The sequence below is a fragment of the Cyrtonyx montezumae genome, unplaced genomic scaffold, assembly GCF_038088225.1.
Source record: "Cyrtonyx montezumae isolate F1298 unplaced genomic scaffold, pur_monq_1.0 scaffold_8, whole genome shotgun sequence".
Taxonomy (NCBI): Eukaryota; Metazoa; Chordata; class Aves; order Galliformes; family Odontophoridae; genus Cyrtonyx; species Cyrtonyx montezumae.
This window is the reverse complement of record NW_027072089.1, coordinates 76,616,195-76,633,461: the sequence shown is the minus strand read 5'-3', so window position 1 is coordinate 76,633,461 and position 17,267 is coordinate 76,616,195. Positions and strand designations below refer to the sequence as shown.

The 17,267-nt window shown below is 37.6% G+C and overlaps 1 protein-coding gene across 2 annotated transcripts in view; it reads left to right on the top strand.

Annotated features, from left to right (window-relative positions):
- The window catches only part of PIGN (phosphatidylinositol glycan anchor biosynthesis class N), a 97,756-nt gene that overhangs the window by 62,451 nt on the left and 18,038 nt on the right, over window positions 1-17,267 (top strand). For both annotated transcript variants that reach the window (XM_065752383.1, XM_065752382.1), the window contains exons 19-23: window positions 3,665-3,776; window positions 8,362-8,470; window positions 11,726-11,828; window positions 14,183-14,285; window positions 16,225-16,311. In XM_065752383.1, coding sequence (XP_065608455.1) covers window positions 3,665-3,776; window positions 8,362-8,470; window positions 11,726-11,828; window positions 14,183-14,285; window positions 16,225-16,311 — 514 coding nt within the window. The remainder of the gene's footprint in view (window positions 1-3,664; window positions 3,777-8,361; window positions 8,471-11,725; window positions 11,829-14,182; window positions 14,286-16,224; window positions 16,312-17,267) is intronic.

The following is a 17,267-nucleotide window of genomic DNA, read 5'->3' as shown; positions in this document are numbered from 1 at the left end:
TATATTATTGAAATCTGGCTGAGGCAGTTATTGAAATTCAGAATTTAAATAACATGATTATAGAGACCTCAGTTATTCACTAATGTGAAAGAGAAGAGACTTCTAATACTCTTGCAGTACTTCAAAGAAAGCCACATCCGTTTGCTTTTTGCATTATTCTGTAATTTCTTGTGGAGGGAAATATTTCTTACAGTACTAAAATCTGCAAATTGTACATGAAAATAAAGGTCATTTTTAAAGGAGGAGCTTTGTTGGGGTACAGACATGGTAAATAGTGGTGATGTGAATAAGAACATTTTTTCAAAAGCAGTTTATTTTGACAAAATTTTTCTGAATTCCTCCATCTAATTTTGAGTAGTAAGTTTTTGAATAACTTTTTGTAACTAATGAGTTATTCAGGGAATCAGAACAAGTAGGGTAATGAGTTCTATCATGTGCTACTCTTTCACTGTGCGGGCATTCTTTTATATCTGGCTGCAATCCAGTTGGTTGGCCTGAAGGAGTTACCTTTTGGCATCCTTGTAGCTACTGCAACAGTTTCTTCTGCTCTCTGACAGAAGATAGTGTGCCCCATCAAAACCAGGGTGCCTGATACTCAGTAAAAAATGGGAAGAGAGCAGTAATATGTGATTGCAGATAAAATTATGAGCCCAGATATTTTCCAAATCATTTACATTCTGCCTCAGTACTTTTCACTGTAGTTTAAATCTATCCATTGAGAACCCTTCCTGTTTGTGGTGCTTAGGAATGGTAGAAACATGCAAGACATATTTGTGATGGCCATAATACTGGTTCTTGGCTTTATATACAGTTTTTGCTGGTTCAAACTGGTGTTTTTGTATTCTTTATAACAACCTAACGCAGCTTAGAAATCAAAATGAAATTAATATTACCTTTAAGTCTTCGTCCTTGACATTTCTTTACACTCACCTTACCTTGACTATACATGTTCTTATTTATTCTTCTAATGAAACGTTCTACCTCTGAAGCATTGTGCTTGTCTGAATCTTTTCAAAGGAATTTTGAAGTTGAAAAGGTTTGAAGTAGCAATGAAAAAAATATATATAGATGTCACGCTTCAGGATATTGAAGATAAGGAGATGGTGGAAGAAAAGATACAACAGGATTAAATTATAGTGCCATTGAGAAATATGTGCATTTGTTAAATCTGTTCTTGAACAGGGTCACTATGGTCGGGACCAGGGCCTCTTCCATACATTAATAAAACATGTATGGTGTGAACAGGAAGCTCCTAACTAAATTCAGTAGTTAAAAGGAAGTATGGGAGATGAAAGCAGAATCATATGACCAAGGAGGAGTATAGAACTGCAGTCTGAATGTACAGAATGAAATTTGAAAGCCAAAGCCCTGGTGAGAGAAGAGTGTAAGGTGCAGCAAGATACTGCAGAAGGATGAAAGGAAAATTAGGGAAAATGTGGCTCTGCTCCTAACTGGGACAGGGGACTTGGTGGCAAAGAGCATAGAAGAGGCTGAGGTGGTCCTTGCCTTCATCTTTACTGACAAGCCTGATCTTGGATCAAGGATCCCAAGCTTTTAGGCCCCTGGTATTTGTGGGAACGTCTGGAGTAAGGACTTACCTTTAGTGGAAGAAGGTCAAATTAGGGAATGCTTAAACTGGACATGTGAGTCTGTGGACCCAAGAGTGCTGAGCTGGCTGATGTCATTGTGAGGTCACTCTTGATAATCTTTGAAGAGTTCTGGCAATGGGATGGGAAGAGTTTCTTGAGGACTGTAAATGTCTCTGCTCTCTTAAAGTATGAGGCAGAGGATCCATGTAACTACAGGCTGATCAGTCTCATGTTAGTCACTGGGAAAGGTGATGGAACAACTAGTCCTGGAAACAAACTATTTCAAAACATATGAAGGAAAATAAGATGATTGAGAGTGGTCAGCGTGAATTTATGAAGGAGAAATTGTGCTTGACCAACGTGATAACTTTCAGTGATTAGATAACTGGCTCAGTGAACAGGGGAGAGCAGAGAATATAGTTATTTATTTTAACCTCCTGTAACATTTTGCAGGATCAAGTCCAGAAAACAGTGGTCAGTGGCTCAATGTCTAGATATGGAGATCAGTGACAAGTGTTGTCCCCTAGGAGGTCAGTGCTGGGATGGATACTCTTTAATATCTGCACTGACTCTTTAATAGTGACACTGACAGTGGGGTCAAGTGCAGCCTCAGCAAGTTTGCTGATGACACCAAACTGTGAAGTGTGATCAACACACCAGAGGGATGGGTTGCCATCCAGAGGGACCTAGATGGGCTTAAGCAGTGGGCCTAGGTGAATTTCATGAGGTTCAGCAAGTCCAAAGACAAGATCTGGCACGTGGGTTACTACCAGGTACCCCCCACTACCAATGCAAGCTGGGGGATGAAAGGATTGAATGCAGCCCAGTCAAAAAAGACCTGGGGGTGCTGGTGGATGGCAGGCTGGGCATGAGCCAGCAATGTGCCCTCATGGCCCAGAAAGCCAACCGTATCAAAAGAAGCATTGCCAGCAGGGCAAGGGAGGCAATCCTGCCCCTCTTTTCTGCATTGGTGAGGCCTTACCTGGAGTGCTGCATCCAAATGTGAAGTCCTCAGTACATGAGAGACATAAACCTTTTGTAGCTCATTCAGAGGAGGGCCACAAAAATATTGCAAGGGATGGAACACCTTCCCTATGAGGACAGACATGAAAGAGCTGGGGCTGTTCAGCCTGGAAAAAAGAAGGCTCCAAGGTGACCTGATACTAGCCTTTCAGTGTCTAAAGAGGAGCTACAAGAAGTTAATATAGGCTTTTTTGTTTAGCAATACAGATCAGTATATTAATTTAAGGACTGCTATATTAGTTTAGCAAAAGGAATCAGTGTCGTATGAACAAATAAGGGGACAGACTCCTCAGCACGGTCTGTTGTGATAGAATAAGTGGAAATGCTTTCAAGCTTAAAAAGGTAGATTTAAGTTAAAAGGAAAAAGTCATTTACAATGAAGGTGGTATAAGACACTGGAACAGGTTGTTTGGAGATGTTGTGGATATCCTGTCTATTTAAACATAAGAATTTTTTTTACAGTGAGAGTAGTCAAACACTGGAACAGATTGCCTAGACAGGTTGTGGATTTTCCATTGCTGGAAATACTCGGCACCCAACTGGGCACTGTCCCGAGCAGCCTGGTGCCTTCCAATCTTCATTCTGTGACTGAGTAGCCTGCAATTGTGTTCCTGTATTGGATGGATCATTAAATGAAAATTGCCTTTGCATTATGCCTAAGCAGACTGTTTCTACATATGAAGTAGTTGTACGTTTTTGTAATGTTTGAGACAGCACAAGGAGTAGAGCAGTCACAATTGGACATTTTGGACAGTAGTATCTCCACGCTGATGCCAAATGTCAAATGGAAGTAATTGAAAATAGCTAAAATTGATGGGTAACAAAGCAGATACCTATCCAAAATGGTGATTTTTGCCTCTATGCTTCTAAAAAACACATAGGTGACTCTGGATTTTGTTTTTCAGGTACTGAATGTTAAAGTTTCTTTAATGTATTTTGTCTTGGTAACTGTAACAAATTATTTCCTCTTAGTGAAGAATGCATCTATGAAAAAACCTGATTTGGTACTTTTTGGTCACATTTTCTATTATTTTATTCCTTTGTTTTTATAGAATAGCAGCTGGTTTGGTGACACTTTTGATCTCTTGCTTCTCCTTGGCATCTTTTTCTAGAAGTGAAAATAAGTACCGAGGTAAAGAAGACCTGAAAGTATATTTTTATCAGGTAACATGCTACTTTTCAGTAATTCTGAATGTTAGTGTTTTTACCTGCAAATTTTTGCATGCTTTAAGAACCTTTTCCTACCAAAGCCACAATTTTCAAGAATAAATTGATTGTCCAGTTTTTCACTTTATGGTTGTCTTCAAGAAGACTGTATGCTCATGGTGATGTTCATTTTATATACAATAATGTTGTGTTCCTAATGCTTGTCCTGTGTACATGTTTATTTGCACCAATGCATAGATGTGCATACACATTTTGATACTCTGCTCCAGGAATTTGAGAGTTTATCCTGCTTCCAATCTGTGCATGTAATTCCCACTCACCTTTGCTTGAATTGTCCATGCACACTAAGGGCAAGTTTGTTGGTTCAAGTTTTCCACTTGTTAAATCTTTTTTCAGATGGAATTCAGGATTTTTCTTGTCAAGTTCATGAAGTAGGTAGATCTTCTCATAGCAGCTGCTAATTAAGTCCTAGAAAGCTTTTAAGATTATAATGCTTTGCATATCTGCTGTCCTCATTGTTTTAAAAACTTGTTACAAGATAATGGTTTTATTTTGGGATTACTAATGTTTCTTAAAAGCTTTATTGATTATTACTTATATGGTGGAATTTCCTATTGAGCTAAGAAAAACACTCATTATATTGTTTTGTTTTTTGTTGTTGTTTTTAAGAAATGGAGCTCAAATTGGTTAAGAGGATAGGCAAGAATATTAAAGTTTTAAAATGCTTTGTCCTGAGTGCCCACATGTTTATAGCATGGTGGTGGTTTCTCTCAACTTTTTGAGCTTTCCTTGGAAAAGAGATATCAGCTGATGTCCTAGCTATTTCCGGTTTATATATACTCAGTGATGGACTTCTCACTGGAAAGCTTGGAAACAGCTGATACTGGATGAGGGAGTGTGAGTGCCACTAGGTGGGCATCTGGCAGCCAGCTGAGTTTAACCCACCGCATAATGGCTACAGCATCTCAGAAGGATAATTTCGTGGAGAAGCTCATAAATAAGGAGGTGGAAATAGATTTGTAGTCAGAGAGTAGTAATAACATTTGCTTCTTGAGCCAACTTCAGAAACTCAAGAAATTCTGCAAGCCCTGAGATACGTAATTAGATGACAAGATTTTGCCTGCTTTATTCAGGGAGAAACATAAAGATGTTTCTCCCAACCTATAAGAGAAGATGAGAAAGTTCTTCAAATTTTTCTTTAATCGAGGGATGTTTTTACAACAGTGACATCTAATTACTAGTCTCTATTAGTTTTTTATTTCAAAAGCTTTCTTAGGAATGAAAAATATTGGATTCTTGCTTCACTCTGGATGAAGAAAGGATAGGGAAAGAAAAGAGCGTTCAGACTCAGAGGGAGAAGAACATTAAAGGAGCATTATGCATGTTCGTCAGTTAAGATCTTGTTTTGTGGTTAAAACATTTCTGGTTGCTCTGAAATGTCAGGAATGCTAGCAGAAAATGTTTGTCAAAGATTTTTTTTTTTTAGACAAAACAATTATTTTGTTTTCCCTTTAGTTTTAGTTTTGAGTTGGGAGGGTGAGTGGTAGGGCAAATTCTCAGTTTGGAGCATTTTGAATTAATGGCATCCTCTCATCAGATGAAATGTACCTATTTTGCAAAGACAGGTGGTGATTGGGGCACTGGTGTTCACACGTGATCAGGTTTCTGCTTTGCATCTGACAAGGGGTTACTAAAGGACAATTTTTCTAGAACTCACATATCTATTTGTTGGAGACTGTCACTGAAAGTTATGCTTTCCTCTGGTACATAGTTACTCCTTATACAGAAAAATAAGACTGGTTGTTTGGTTTTTCTCATTTTTGGGAATAAGAGGATAGCCTGATTTGGTACAGTAGTTTCTTCTTTGTGCACTTCTTTCCTGTCAGTCATTGTCTGAAGTAGGAGTTAAAACAGAGTATCCTTTCCTTACAAGTCATTGTAGTATGCCTTGGGATTCTCATAGCAACTTTGCTAACCTTTTTTTGTAGATTCACCTCTGACCTTTGAATTACACAATGGCAAAGGAATAGCTGGTGGTTTTAGCTTTTCTTCTTAATTTAGCCAAAAAAACATTCTAATCTGGCCTAACTTCTCTTATCAGGGTTTACTGACTCCTCTTTTATAAGTGCTTTTCCTTTGTTAGTGTCTGTGTGCAAAGTCTTGAATCATTTCACCTCATCTCTTTGTAATGATTATGGATTTCCAATATTATCTTAACCTTAAAGGAACAAAAAGGAACGCCTTCTTTGCTTCTGTCTTCAGTGAAAAAGCTCTCCCTAAGGAATCCCAGCTTTGGCAGGGGATTGGTCTCGATGATCTCTTGGGGTCCTTTCCAACCCCTATGTTTCTATGATTCTATGAAAAACGTCCCAGACAACCAAACATCATGATAAAAAAGATTTTTCAGTGAAAGAGTATAAATAAGAATGTAGATGTACAGGCTTAACTAACTTAATTATGATTGCATTTGCCTTTCTGTTATAAAATCTTCAGTTATGTTGAGACCTAAATTTGCAGTTTTTATATATGTTACTACTTGCTTGAGGCAGAAGATACTAATTACTTCCTTACCTTTTCTGACAATTGCCAAGAGATTTTTCAGGTTTTCCTTTAATATTAAAGTAGGAGTAACATTTTGTTACTGAATTTTCTTTGTTGTGGCAAGGAGAGTGTTGGTTTTTTGTCATTGCCATCTCTATCTTAGAGAGGACTTCAGGAATGGTGAAAATTGAGTGGTTTTTTTTGTTTTTTTTTATAATCCATAAGCTAAACTGATAAAGAATTTACTGTGCAATTTAGTTTTTTTTTCTGAAGTTTATCTCTTTTCCAGCAGTTTCGTAGTTGAAGTCCAGTGTTTGTTGCACTAATGAAAACACTGCTGTTACCACTGGCTGTCAATCCTGGACCAAACGGTTATTCCTAGGAGACTTGAACTTCATGTCAGTTCAAGCTGACAAATTTTCTCCTCTAACTTAAAGCTACAGTAGGAATCCATGTCCTAACTGTGGAGTTAGAGAACAGAAGAAATCCAATAGATGATTCTGTTACTTGTACTATTCTTTCAATGGGTTGCTATTAGATATGGTGCATAGGAAAGTTGCTGGCAAAGAGGTGCTAATGTCACCTGTGGTTTCCTCTTCTTAGCTGAGACCTACAGATGGCTAATTCTTAGGCTGCTCAAGAATAATCTCTGAATTTCATAGAAGGTGTTAAAGGAAAAAGAAGACAGATTCTTAGTTGGAGATCTCTGCTTACACATCCAAGTTACTTCCATGCTGCTCTGCAGCCCTGGAGATGTCATTGAAGATTGGGAGCAGTTTGAACATTAGTTGAACTGAGAATACAGAAGTCCCTGAAGCACATGCCAGGGATCTGGCATAGATCTAGCAGCAGTAAATGGAGTTTACTGACATGCCCTGGTCATCATGAACCTTAAAAGGCACAAGTTACAATATGGGTGATGATTACGAGTAAAAAGTGACCACCAGTGACTAGGAAATAGGGGATTACCAGGACTTGCGATGCTGAAAGAAGTTGAAGGAGAGATCTGGCCTCAGTACAGCAAAAAGATGCTAAGTAAGCATCAGAAGTTTAAACGGGCCATTTTTCTGAGCTTTTGAAGGTGTAGTGCTTTGACCTAGTTTACCGATGTCAATCGTAAATACAACTTATATATTCTTGAGCCCTGAAATTAAACTGAACGAGCAGATGCTGAGTACCTCTGAAATAGGGTAGAAGGAAGACTGACTGCCAGGCAAGTCCTCTGGGCAGGGTACCACTAGATGTCAGTGTGTCTAGATGGGAAATGGCAGCTATTCATATGGTAAAAAGTGAAGGCAGTGAACACTGTAGTTGCTTCTTACGGTGCCATTTTAAAGCACATTTGCAAAGTGCTCTGTATGCTTGATTTGGCTTTCAAATGAAATTACAAAGTTGTGAACAAATAACAATAACTGAATACCTGGCTCAAACATTTTCTTGAATAATTGTCTGCTTACAAAAGTAACTAACTCATGGGGTAATTTTCACTTTTTTTCTTTTTTATCCCCTGCACATACTTGATGACTGGTTGACATCTCCTGTATTATCCCAAAACAGAAAACCTTTCCAACTTCACTGCTTCTCCAGAGCAGAGGCTTCTGCTTGAGGTGGCTCAGATTATTTCACCTGAGCAATTTGCTAAGACTGCAGCTTCTTTTTTTCTTTAAACTCCACCTCCATTTTGTGCTGCTGCCGTCTCTTCTCCCAAGAACTGTGCTGTCTGTACCTGATCCTGCAGTGAAGCCAGAAGTTGTGCTAATTCTTCATGGCTGGCAGTCAAAGGCATGTGCTCCTCTGCCTGTTGCATCTGTTTGTTTTGTTTGGTTCCTTTAATCAGAGTTGCACTTATTTTAATAAAAAGTTGTGGGTATAAAAAGGTAGAAATACTCAACTTGCACATCAGAGTCTTCCTCAGGGCTCCTGTTTTTCTGTTGATTCAGATGAGGTGTTTATGCAACTTGAAACCATATTTACATATTTAATATAGAACAGCAGAGATTTCCACACTAATTATGTGTTTCTTTGATTTTCTTCTTTCTAGATGTTAAGTATTGCACTTTCAACATATGTTGTGAGCAGTACCCATAACAGTCTTAAAAACAAACAGGGATTGCCTGTACTAAATCAAGTTATCAGTTGGATGACTCTAGGTAAGTATCTTGCTTCCCAAACTTGTTTTCTGATATTTTTTAGGGTTAGGAGTTGGGTTGGGAAGCACTGACACCTTAGTATTAACATCTTATTTTTCCACATTTTTCTTGACTTCTTAAAGTTTGATTATGTGTTTACTAAGTTAGGTTTTTTCTCATAAGTGTGTTTGGAAGTTTTCTAAAACATTACTCCTTTTTAGGGTTGTAATAAAATACTAATAACTGAGTTACAAGCAACTTTATCTTTTGTTTTGCATATCCTTCTTAGGGTTATAATAATACAAATTTTTTGTATCATTTTTGCTTTACTTGAAGCCAGGTTAGGGTGATCTGAGGTATTCTACAAAGTAGCTGGTTAAAACATGGGGAAGTGAGGAAAAGAAAGTTGCTGTGTTTCAGTAAAAACCAAAGCTGCAGCTGATAGCAGGGATCTTTGGGTTACTGGATGTGCTTCTCAGAGCTGATTTACAGAATTTTTTGATTCTGACTTACAGAATGCTTGTGAACTAGTAAAATTAGTATATGTTTGATATCTGTTGGAAGCTAATTATTAAAGAAAATAAATTACAAATCTGGATTTTTCACTGCTCTTAAATTAAAACTATAGGATCATTAAACAGAGCAAATGTAATTATCACTGGGGTTATGGAATATAGTAAAGTAATTCATTTAGTATTTCAGCTATAAAATAATTTCTGTATGGCTCCATTAGAAAATGTAAGGCATTATTTATCCCTGTCTGATCCCAAATGAAAGAACATCCCCTTTAAGGTTTGGGAGCAGTAGTCTTTTAAGTCAGGACCTATAATTTAAATGTAGCTTAATGGAAGAATTATGACTTCTGTTCTCTAGTTGCTGGATGTCTTGTATATTGTATATGTTCCTTTACTGGTGACATTGCTGCAACTTAATCAGATCTTGTCAGTTCTAGCAGTCTTAATTCTGTTTGAGCACACAAATTCAAGACTGATACGACTGATTGTGATCACTGTGTGTGTAGAGAATACTTCTTGTAATGTAGTTTTCTTTCCATCATCCTTTTCTTTGTAGCCTACTAAGCTAAGTGCTTGTCTCTGTGTGGATGAATTCCTTTCAGGTTTAAAGTCTGTGAAATCAGTGATGTCCTGTTTGTCTTACTGTAGCAGGAACTGAGGGTAAAGGTTATCATTCTTTTCTGTGTGACAGAGAAAGAAATGTGCTTTTCATCTAAGAGATTATTTGGAAAGTCAGAGAAGTCTAGATTTATTAGGTAAAAGTGTATCAGAAATTCCCTTTGCTGATAGTGTTGTTTGTATAATAAAACTAAAACTAAAACGAGGTAAACTACATACCGTGCTTGCTGCTATGGAGGTACTGAATATTTTAGCAAAATTTTTCAGACTGGAAGTAATCTTTCCAAGTGGATATAATATTCAAGGTAGGAGCTTTATGCAATTGTTGAAGTTGCTTTACATAATTAAAGACAGGACTAAGCAGGTAAAAAGCTGGGGCATCTGATGGAATGTCCTCAGTACTCCTGGTGAAGGGAGATTCCTTGTCATAACCTCAACAAGCAGTTGCATAACTGCAAACGGGCACCTGCCTTGTCACTAGCATCCATCATAAATGTGACATAATAAGAAATAAGGTGCCATGATCTACTGTGGCTTTCCCAGGATTTGTGACACTATAAATAGTGTCTATTCATCTTTTTGCTTACTGGAAGTACTAAAGGAACAGTGCTGTTACTTCTTAAGCTGACATTTTGCCCCTCTCTATTTATATACACCCAGATATACAGTTATTAGTATTTATTCAAGGTAATGTTAAACTAGGTATTTCTAAGGTTTTCTAACAAATTATTATCCCTCTTCAGATAGCTGTTCTGATGAATGTGAAGCCTACATTAAAACAATGATTTTAGGTCTAAATTAGAATTTTAAAGAAAAACTGGTTTGGGAGAAATCAATCGTATTACTCATGGGTGTGTGCCTGCAAACCTGAAAAAAGTACCTGCTGGCTTCAGCTGTTAGGCTGTGTGGCTGTTGCAGTTTCTGTGTGGTAAGCACAAACATACAGAGATAAGTGCAGGAGGCAGAGTGAATCCAGCCACTTCCATGTTCTTCAGAACCTTCTTTTCAGTGTTACCAGATATTTCTACATCAAAATACGTTATATTTTAAAGTTTTAATCAGCATACCACAGCAACTAGCCACATTTTGAGAAATTTCATATTATACTTCTACAAGGAACATGTACTGACACCTTGTAGGTCAGCCAGAAATGTGCAACTCTTTTGGTGGTTAATATTTCATGTGTCATATTGTAGTGGGAAAGACTAATTATCATCTGCCACACACACATCTGTTTTTGTCTGTGATTGTGTACAGAGAGCAATGCACATCTGATGCACTAAGTGTCATTCACAGAAGCTAGTTGCCACACTGAATTTCTTTCCAGCAGCTCTGGCTTGCAGTGAGTGTCCCTGGAGTTCCTCCTTGAGTGGTACCTTCTGTAAGCACAGAAAGCTATGAGTGATGCTAGAAGGCTGAAGCACTGTTGAGATGAAATCTCTTATTCTGTAATTGTTGCAGTGGCCAAGGCAAAAAGCCAGGAAATGAAATGGTGACCCACAGATTACAGAAACTGCCTCATTACTCTTTCATAGACGTGTTTACTATAAATAAAACTATATACCGTGACAATAAACACAACAAAACAGGTGTACTTTCTGTATATTAGTTTGATTTCTGTTCCTTAATAGAGTAATTAATTATGACATAATGCTTGTGCAACCTTTGAGTGTTACTGTATAGTGAGGGGACCTTAACACAATGAAGAATCACACCAGCGTTATTTGTCCACTCACTTCTTTATAAGCACATTATATGAAATTTTCACAATTAAGCAAACAAAAAACCCACAAGTTTAAAATGGCCAAGTCACAGCACTTCTTTTCCTTCTTCCTTCCCCCACTTCAAGCACATGGATACTTCTCTACATTTATTCCTGTTTGCTCACTCTCTTCCAGGAGCTTGTTTCTGCTTTTCTGTTTTTCTCACCTCCCATGAGCCCCTGGGGAAGGGCTAATGAAAAAAAGAAAAAACCCAAAATTTGGGCTTTCTTCAGCAAAAGTAACTTTTCAAAATAAGTAGGGCATGTATGACCAATATAGTGTTTTTGTATATAAAGCTGTCAAGATTTGAAGAATGTTATCTTGTTACTGAGGAGGAAATGTTCTGCATGCAGTGACTGACAGGTCTTCTTTTATTGCAGCTTCTTCCTCAGTGTTGCCATTACTGAGTCCCACGTTGCTCTTCCAGCGACTGTTCAGCATACTGCTTTCACTGATGGCCACCTACCTGCTCCTCAGCACAGGGTATTTCTTTCTTACTCAATTTGCATTGTTTTTGCATATGAAATTCAGGGGCTAAATGTGAAATTGTCTGCTGAATCTTCTGAATGTTCCTGTTAAAGATGTGAAGCTTGCTTCCAGCTGTAATCTCATTGTTTATTTCTTTTTCAGTTCCCTGAAGAGTATTTCAGGGAAACTTCCGCAGTTCTCTTTGTATTTATTATAAGCAGTCTGTTTTGTTGACATTCCTTTCAGTTAGACCAAGCAGAGACTGAAAGGATGCATATTCAAACAGTCTTACACTAAAATAAGAAATTCAGTTTTAGTTTATATCTTCTGTTGTTTTAGTACGTGCTTTTCTGTTCAGAAAGAAAAGAAGTAACTTTCTTCTCAGTTGCCAATCACTTGTGTCTACTTATGGCTTAAAGAACATATGGGAAACAAGTAGCCCTAAAATAAGGGAAGTGTGGAAAGTCATGTAAGTAACTTTTTTCACAAGGGTGCTAGGTTCCCAGAAAGAGAAGAGCTTGCTCCTCTCTTGTGTAAAAGACAACCCTCCAGAGCTTTAAGTGAAGAAAAGTCCATGTCAGCCAACTGACTTTTTGTCCACTCAGTAGCTCTTAAAAGCACAACTAGAGGGGAACATAGGAACCATCCCTTTCACCTCCCCTCTCATTTATCCTCTGGACTTAATTACACTGGGAAATTAAGTGGAATAAAATGTATTACTGCAGATATTTTGCAAAAGCTGTCTCTTGTAGCTATGCTCATTTCAGATCAAGCATCTTTTTTATTTTTGTCTCCTGCTTGTCCCTTCCTCCCAGTTCACCACTGAGGTTGTGATCCTAATCTTCTGTCATCACACACACACTTGCACTTGACTTTCTTAACCTGTCCTGGCTGCTGGATAAAGCATAAACGTTGTTCTTCATGAGAGTGCCAACCTCCTTTTTTATGCCATGGCCCTGTACCAGATTACTTAAATGCTGGCTGCTCTCTGCTGCTTTCCTACAGCATTCACACAGACCAACAAATTCAGGAAATTCTTTTAAGAAAAGAAAAGAGTCACAACAGAATCCAGGTTCTGTGTTTGTCTCCTCAATGCTCTGTTAAACTGTGTAACAATAACCTGCTGCCTTTCTTGGCTAATTCCAGCACCTTTCTAGCTGTAGCTTGTATTGATGCCAGCTGCAGAGCATAGCTACTTACAAGTTGTCACTGACTCAGTTGAAGACATTCAGTTGTGGGCAAGCATAGATGATTGTGAGGCTCACAGGTACTTTTGCTAATGACAACCTAAGTGCTGTCATTTTTATAATTAAAATAGAAAAGTCCAAAATCTTTTGTTCTGGTTTGAAAGCACTTCGTAGCTACACCACCAGGGAATTATAATATAGAGGCTATGCAAGGATTAAATGTAATCTTTTTCCCAATTTTAGACAAATTAGTGGTCTTGTCAGTATTGTTGTTAGAGTCTCTGCTGGTTTTATAATTTTATCTTGAAAGAAAAAAAATGAAAAGCACTGAAGTGCAGCTGGAACATAGAAGGCAGGGAAAAACAAGTTATATCTGACAACAGTCTATACTCTTAAGTTATCAGGGTATTTTAATTTCTCAGATAAATACATTCATAGTTTGCTATGCTGCATTGCTGTACAAGTCAGCAATACCCCTCTGGGACAGGAGGTCTAGCTGCTAGAATAGCTGAGCTGCCTTGATAAAAGTTATGACTTAACACTGCTATTGGACTGATGTTGCTGTTGGAATAGATTGATATGTAGGAAAGAAGAAAAGACATTTAAGTTCAGTTAAATGGGATGTTCTGTTTATTACATGACTGCCTTTCTCCTGGCAGTCACCAGAATTGGCAGCTGGATTGAAATCACCAGAATGAGGTTGTGTGATTAGATTCTAAAGAGACACAATTTCTAGATGTTAAGTTGGTCTGAACCTTCTCAGTTACCAGTAAGTCTTACTGTAACGCTTTCCATTTTGATGAAAACAAGTGCTGGTTCTGACTTTTTTTTTCCTCTTCCTTTTTAATTTTATTTGCTTCAGTTTTATTAATCATAACAGTGGGAATTCAGCCAACGTTGTGGCAGCAATCAGATAAAAAAATGGATGCAAAACACAACTGAGCAATACTGAGGTATTCTGCCTGTCCTACTTGTACAGTTCAATTGCTTGTGGCTTTTAACTTCACCAACCAACTGTTGGTACGCTCAGAAATGGTGGCAGGGAGTGCTGTTGTGGCTTCCATGTATTTGGTTAAAGAAAAAAAAAGAAAAAAGTAAAGAAAATAAAAGAAATGTGATGGTATTTAATGTTAAATGGTTGTTAGTGACTGCCCTTACTGTGATTATTATGTTGCTACTTAGATATGAAGCTCTATTTCCACTGGTGCTCTCTGGTTTGATGTTGGTGTGGATACAGATGGAACAAGAAGCATTGTGGCACTATGGTCTTTCACTCAAACCAAAGGTAAGAGTTCCAGATAGTTATATCAGTTTAATTATCAGAAGTATCTTCTTTTTCCTTTAGGTGTAATAAATGTTCTGAGTGATTTTCATAGAGCAAGCCTGCATTTTCTTCTTTTGAGATTGGGACGCCAGTAACAGCTGTCTCATGAAATGGGAATGTGACCTTGTTGAAGATGTTTCACTTCAGAGCCATTTCCAGGAATGCAGGAAATCATTTTGACTTAGCAGTATGTTCTACCACATACAGAGCTCTCTTCTTTGAGTGTAATGCTAGTTCAGAGTAAGGCCCAGTAACTCTTCAGATCAAGTGCAGTGTCACTGTACTTTATTCTGATGGCAGTAGTGAATGTCAATGTAGGAGACTAAAAAGTGTTTCCGTTTCTGAAATGACCTGCAGAAAATGCAAGAAATCTTGTTTGAATGTGTCCTGCCACTTTCTTTCATCAAGGAAGACCCTTTATTTTTAATTAGCCAGACAAGGAACTGGAAACTAAATTGGAACTAATGCATTCTTGGATTTGTCTGGAAGAAGAGTTCTGTAATAGGTGTCAATGCAGTTTCTTTCACCCTAAAATTTTTGAAGCTATTTTCAAAGCCTGTGCTGCTCACACTGCTACTTTTAGATTAGGTCAAAGTTTTAGCAAGCTGTGGCGATGCCATTAATTTGGTTAGAGCCAAAGTGCCTGTTGCAGAGCTGTCTGGGTGCTTGAAGCCAGGCAAGCGTGCAACATGGTTCTTCCCTAGTTCTCCCAACTGTCCCCTCCTCAGTGCTGGTCATGGAGAATCTGGGTAAGAACGCATGGGAGTGGCAGTTTCAGAGTTGCTTGTTGAAGTGGTAGTACACATCTTTCATGACAAAGCAGTCACCAGAGTGGATCTTTTGTTTTTCCCACAGAGGAGATGACTTTATAGCTTGAGAGAGAATGGAATTTGCCAACTTAAGGCTGGATATCAGAAATTAAAATGGGAATTGCTTTTTATTTAAAATATTTAAAATATTGAGATATTTTATGTGAGGATGTTTTGTAGCATTTGGAGTGGTGCTTACCTGGATGATGGTGATCCGATCTTCTAGTCATTTTTCTTTTTAAATAAAATTCTATTGAACAATGTATCACATAGATGACTAGAACAACGATGAACACTTTATTGATCAAATGCAAATTAAACGAATGTAAGTGAGCTGCAATTAGTGTTTATATTGTCCCTATCTGTATGTCATCTGACTTTTGGTTCCGAGTGAAAGGAACAACAATGCTCAGTCCTGCTTCCCACTTTTAGATTAGAAAAAGAATCTCTCAGATGCCTGTTAATACTTAGACAAAGTAAATATTGTGCTTAAGAATCCAGCTCAGCTTTCTGATGTGAGATTAATTTTAATTAAATTGTTGACAGTATTGAAAGTCTGTTATTTGAATTTTTTTTCTTTTCTCTATGACAAGGAGTTTGCTGGCTTCTTAAACTTTATGAAGGCAGTTCTTTTTAGGTCAAGTGCTATTGTGATGAGAACTAAAGGAGGTGGAGAATATTTTAGTATATTCTCCCTCACAGCGTAAGTCAGCTAAGGATAATCGTGGTCTTTAATTCTGTGGGTCTTTTTTCACATGCTCATGTGAGCAGTGGAAGTGTTTGTGTGTAGGAGGAGGAATATTTATGATGGAAAAAGATGATAAATCTGAGGCATAGACTTTTTTTTTTTAGCACAGATAGTAATGGAAGCTCTAATGTGTTCATTTGATCATCTCATTTGTAAAGTCTTTCTGGCAGATTCATTAAAGTATAAGAAAAAAAGGAAAGGTTGCATTACTTATCATAACACCACTCTAATAACAACTACTAGGGAATTAGGCTTACTTCTCATTAATTTCAGTAACAGTATGGTGGGTCTGTCAAACTACGTCAGTTATGTTAGGTATTGATTTCTTCTGCTGTCTTTCCAGCTTGCTGTTTTCAACTTTGCCTATGCTACTGATATAACTCAGTTTCGACAGCTCCACCTAGATGACATCCGCAGGTCTTTCTTCTTTGTATCCTTTTGTTGGTTGCTGCATTCCAAGGAAAAGATAGGTTTGCTTCAAAAGGTCCTGCAATCAAAAATGTAGACCAGTAGTGGTTGGAAACAGAAGCTAGTGAAAACTATTTATCTCATGTTGCCCAAAAGACAGCTGTCTTTATGTTGTTTTTGATGCATCAGTTAAAAACAAAACAAACAAACAAAAAAAACCACCCTGTAATTAACTGTGCTTTTTTTGAAATCCGACTTCTAGCCCACTTTGCAAATTTCCACCTCTTATAGAATCAAAGAGTCATTAATGTAGGAAAAGATGACTATTACAGTTGAGTTAACCTTTATTCTAAGGACACTGGTTCTCACTTCGGTGGTGCTTTTTATTACATTTTGGCTGCAGGGAATTCATTCATCCTTGATTAATTAATTGGAAAAAGTGATATTAAAATTATTCTTGTTTTGTCATCTTTAGAGTATGAGTGTATTAGGAAAAATCTATTAAGAGGTGGGTGTTGACCATGTCCAATCAGAGAAGATGAGAAGAAGAGCTCTTGCAGACTTGAACAAAACACGTTGCCAGATTCTGGCCAGAAAGGATGTTGTGATACACTTAATTTTGCTGCTAGGAGAGATTTGTTCTTGAGAAGAAGAGCTGCCTGTTTATTAGCATTACAGTTATTTCACATTACTGTAACTGCTACTGCTGATGAGATTTTTTTGTTGTTGTTGTTTTCAGTACTCTAAAAGCTTAATAATATTACATATTTTCTCTTTTGTTGTGGGACAGCAGTTCAGTGAAAGTATTTTGGCAGAAAGGGTAATGAGTATTCAAGTGGGAGAGTCTGGAATGAGCCAGACTGAATTATACAAGTTTCTATCACAGGTGGGTTGTCACAGATGGAGGTTGGATGAAGCTGCCTAAATACTACTTCCAGTAAAAACAGGCTTTATAGTTTGTAGAATAAGCAAATCTGA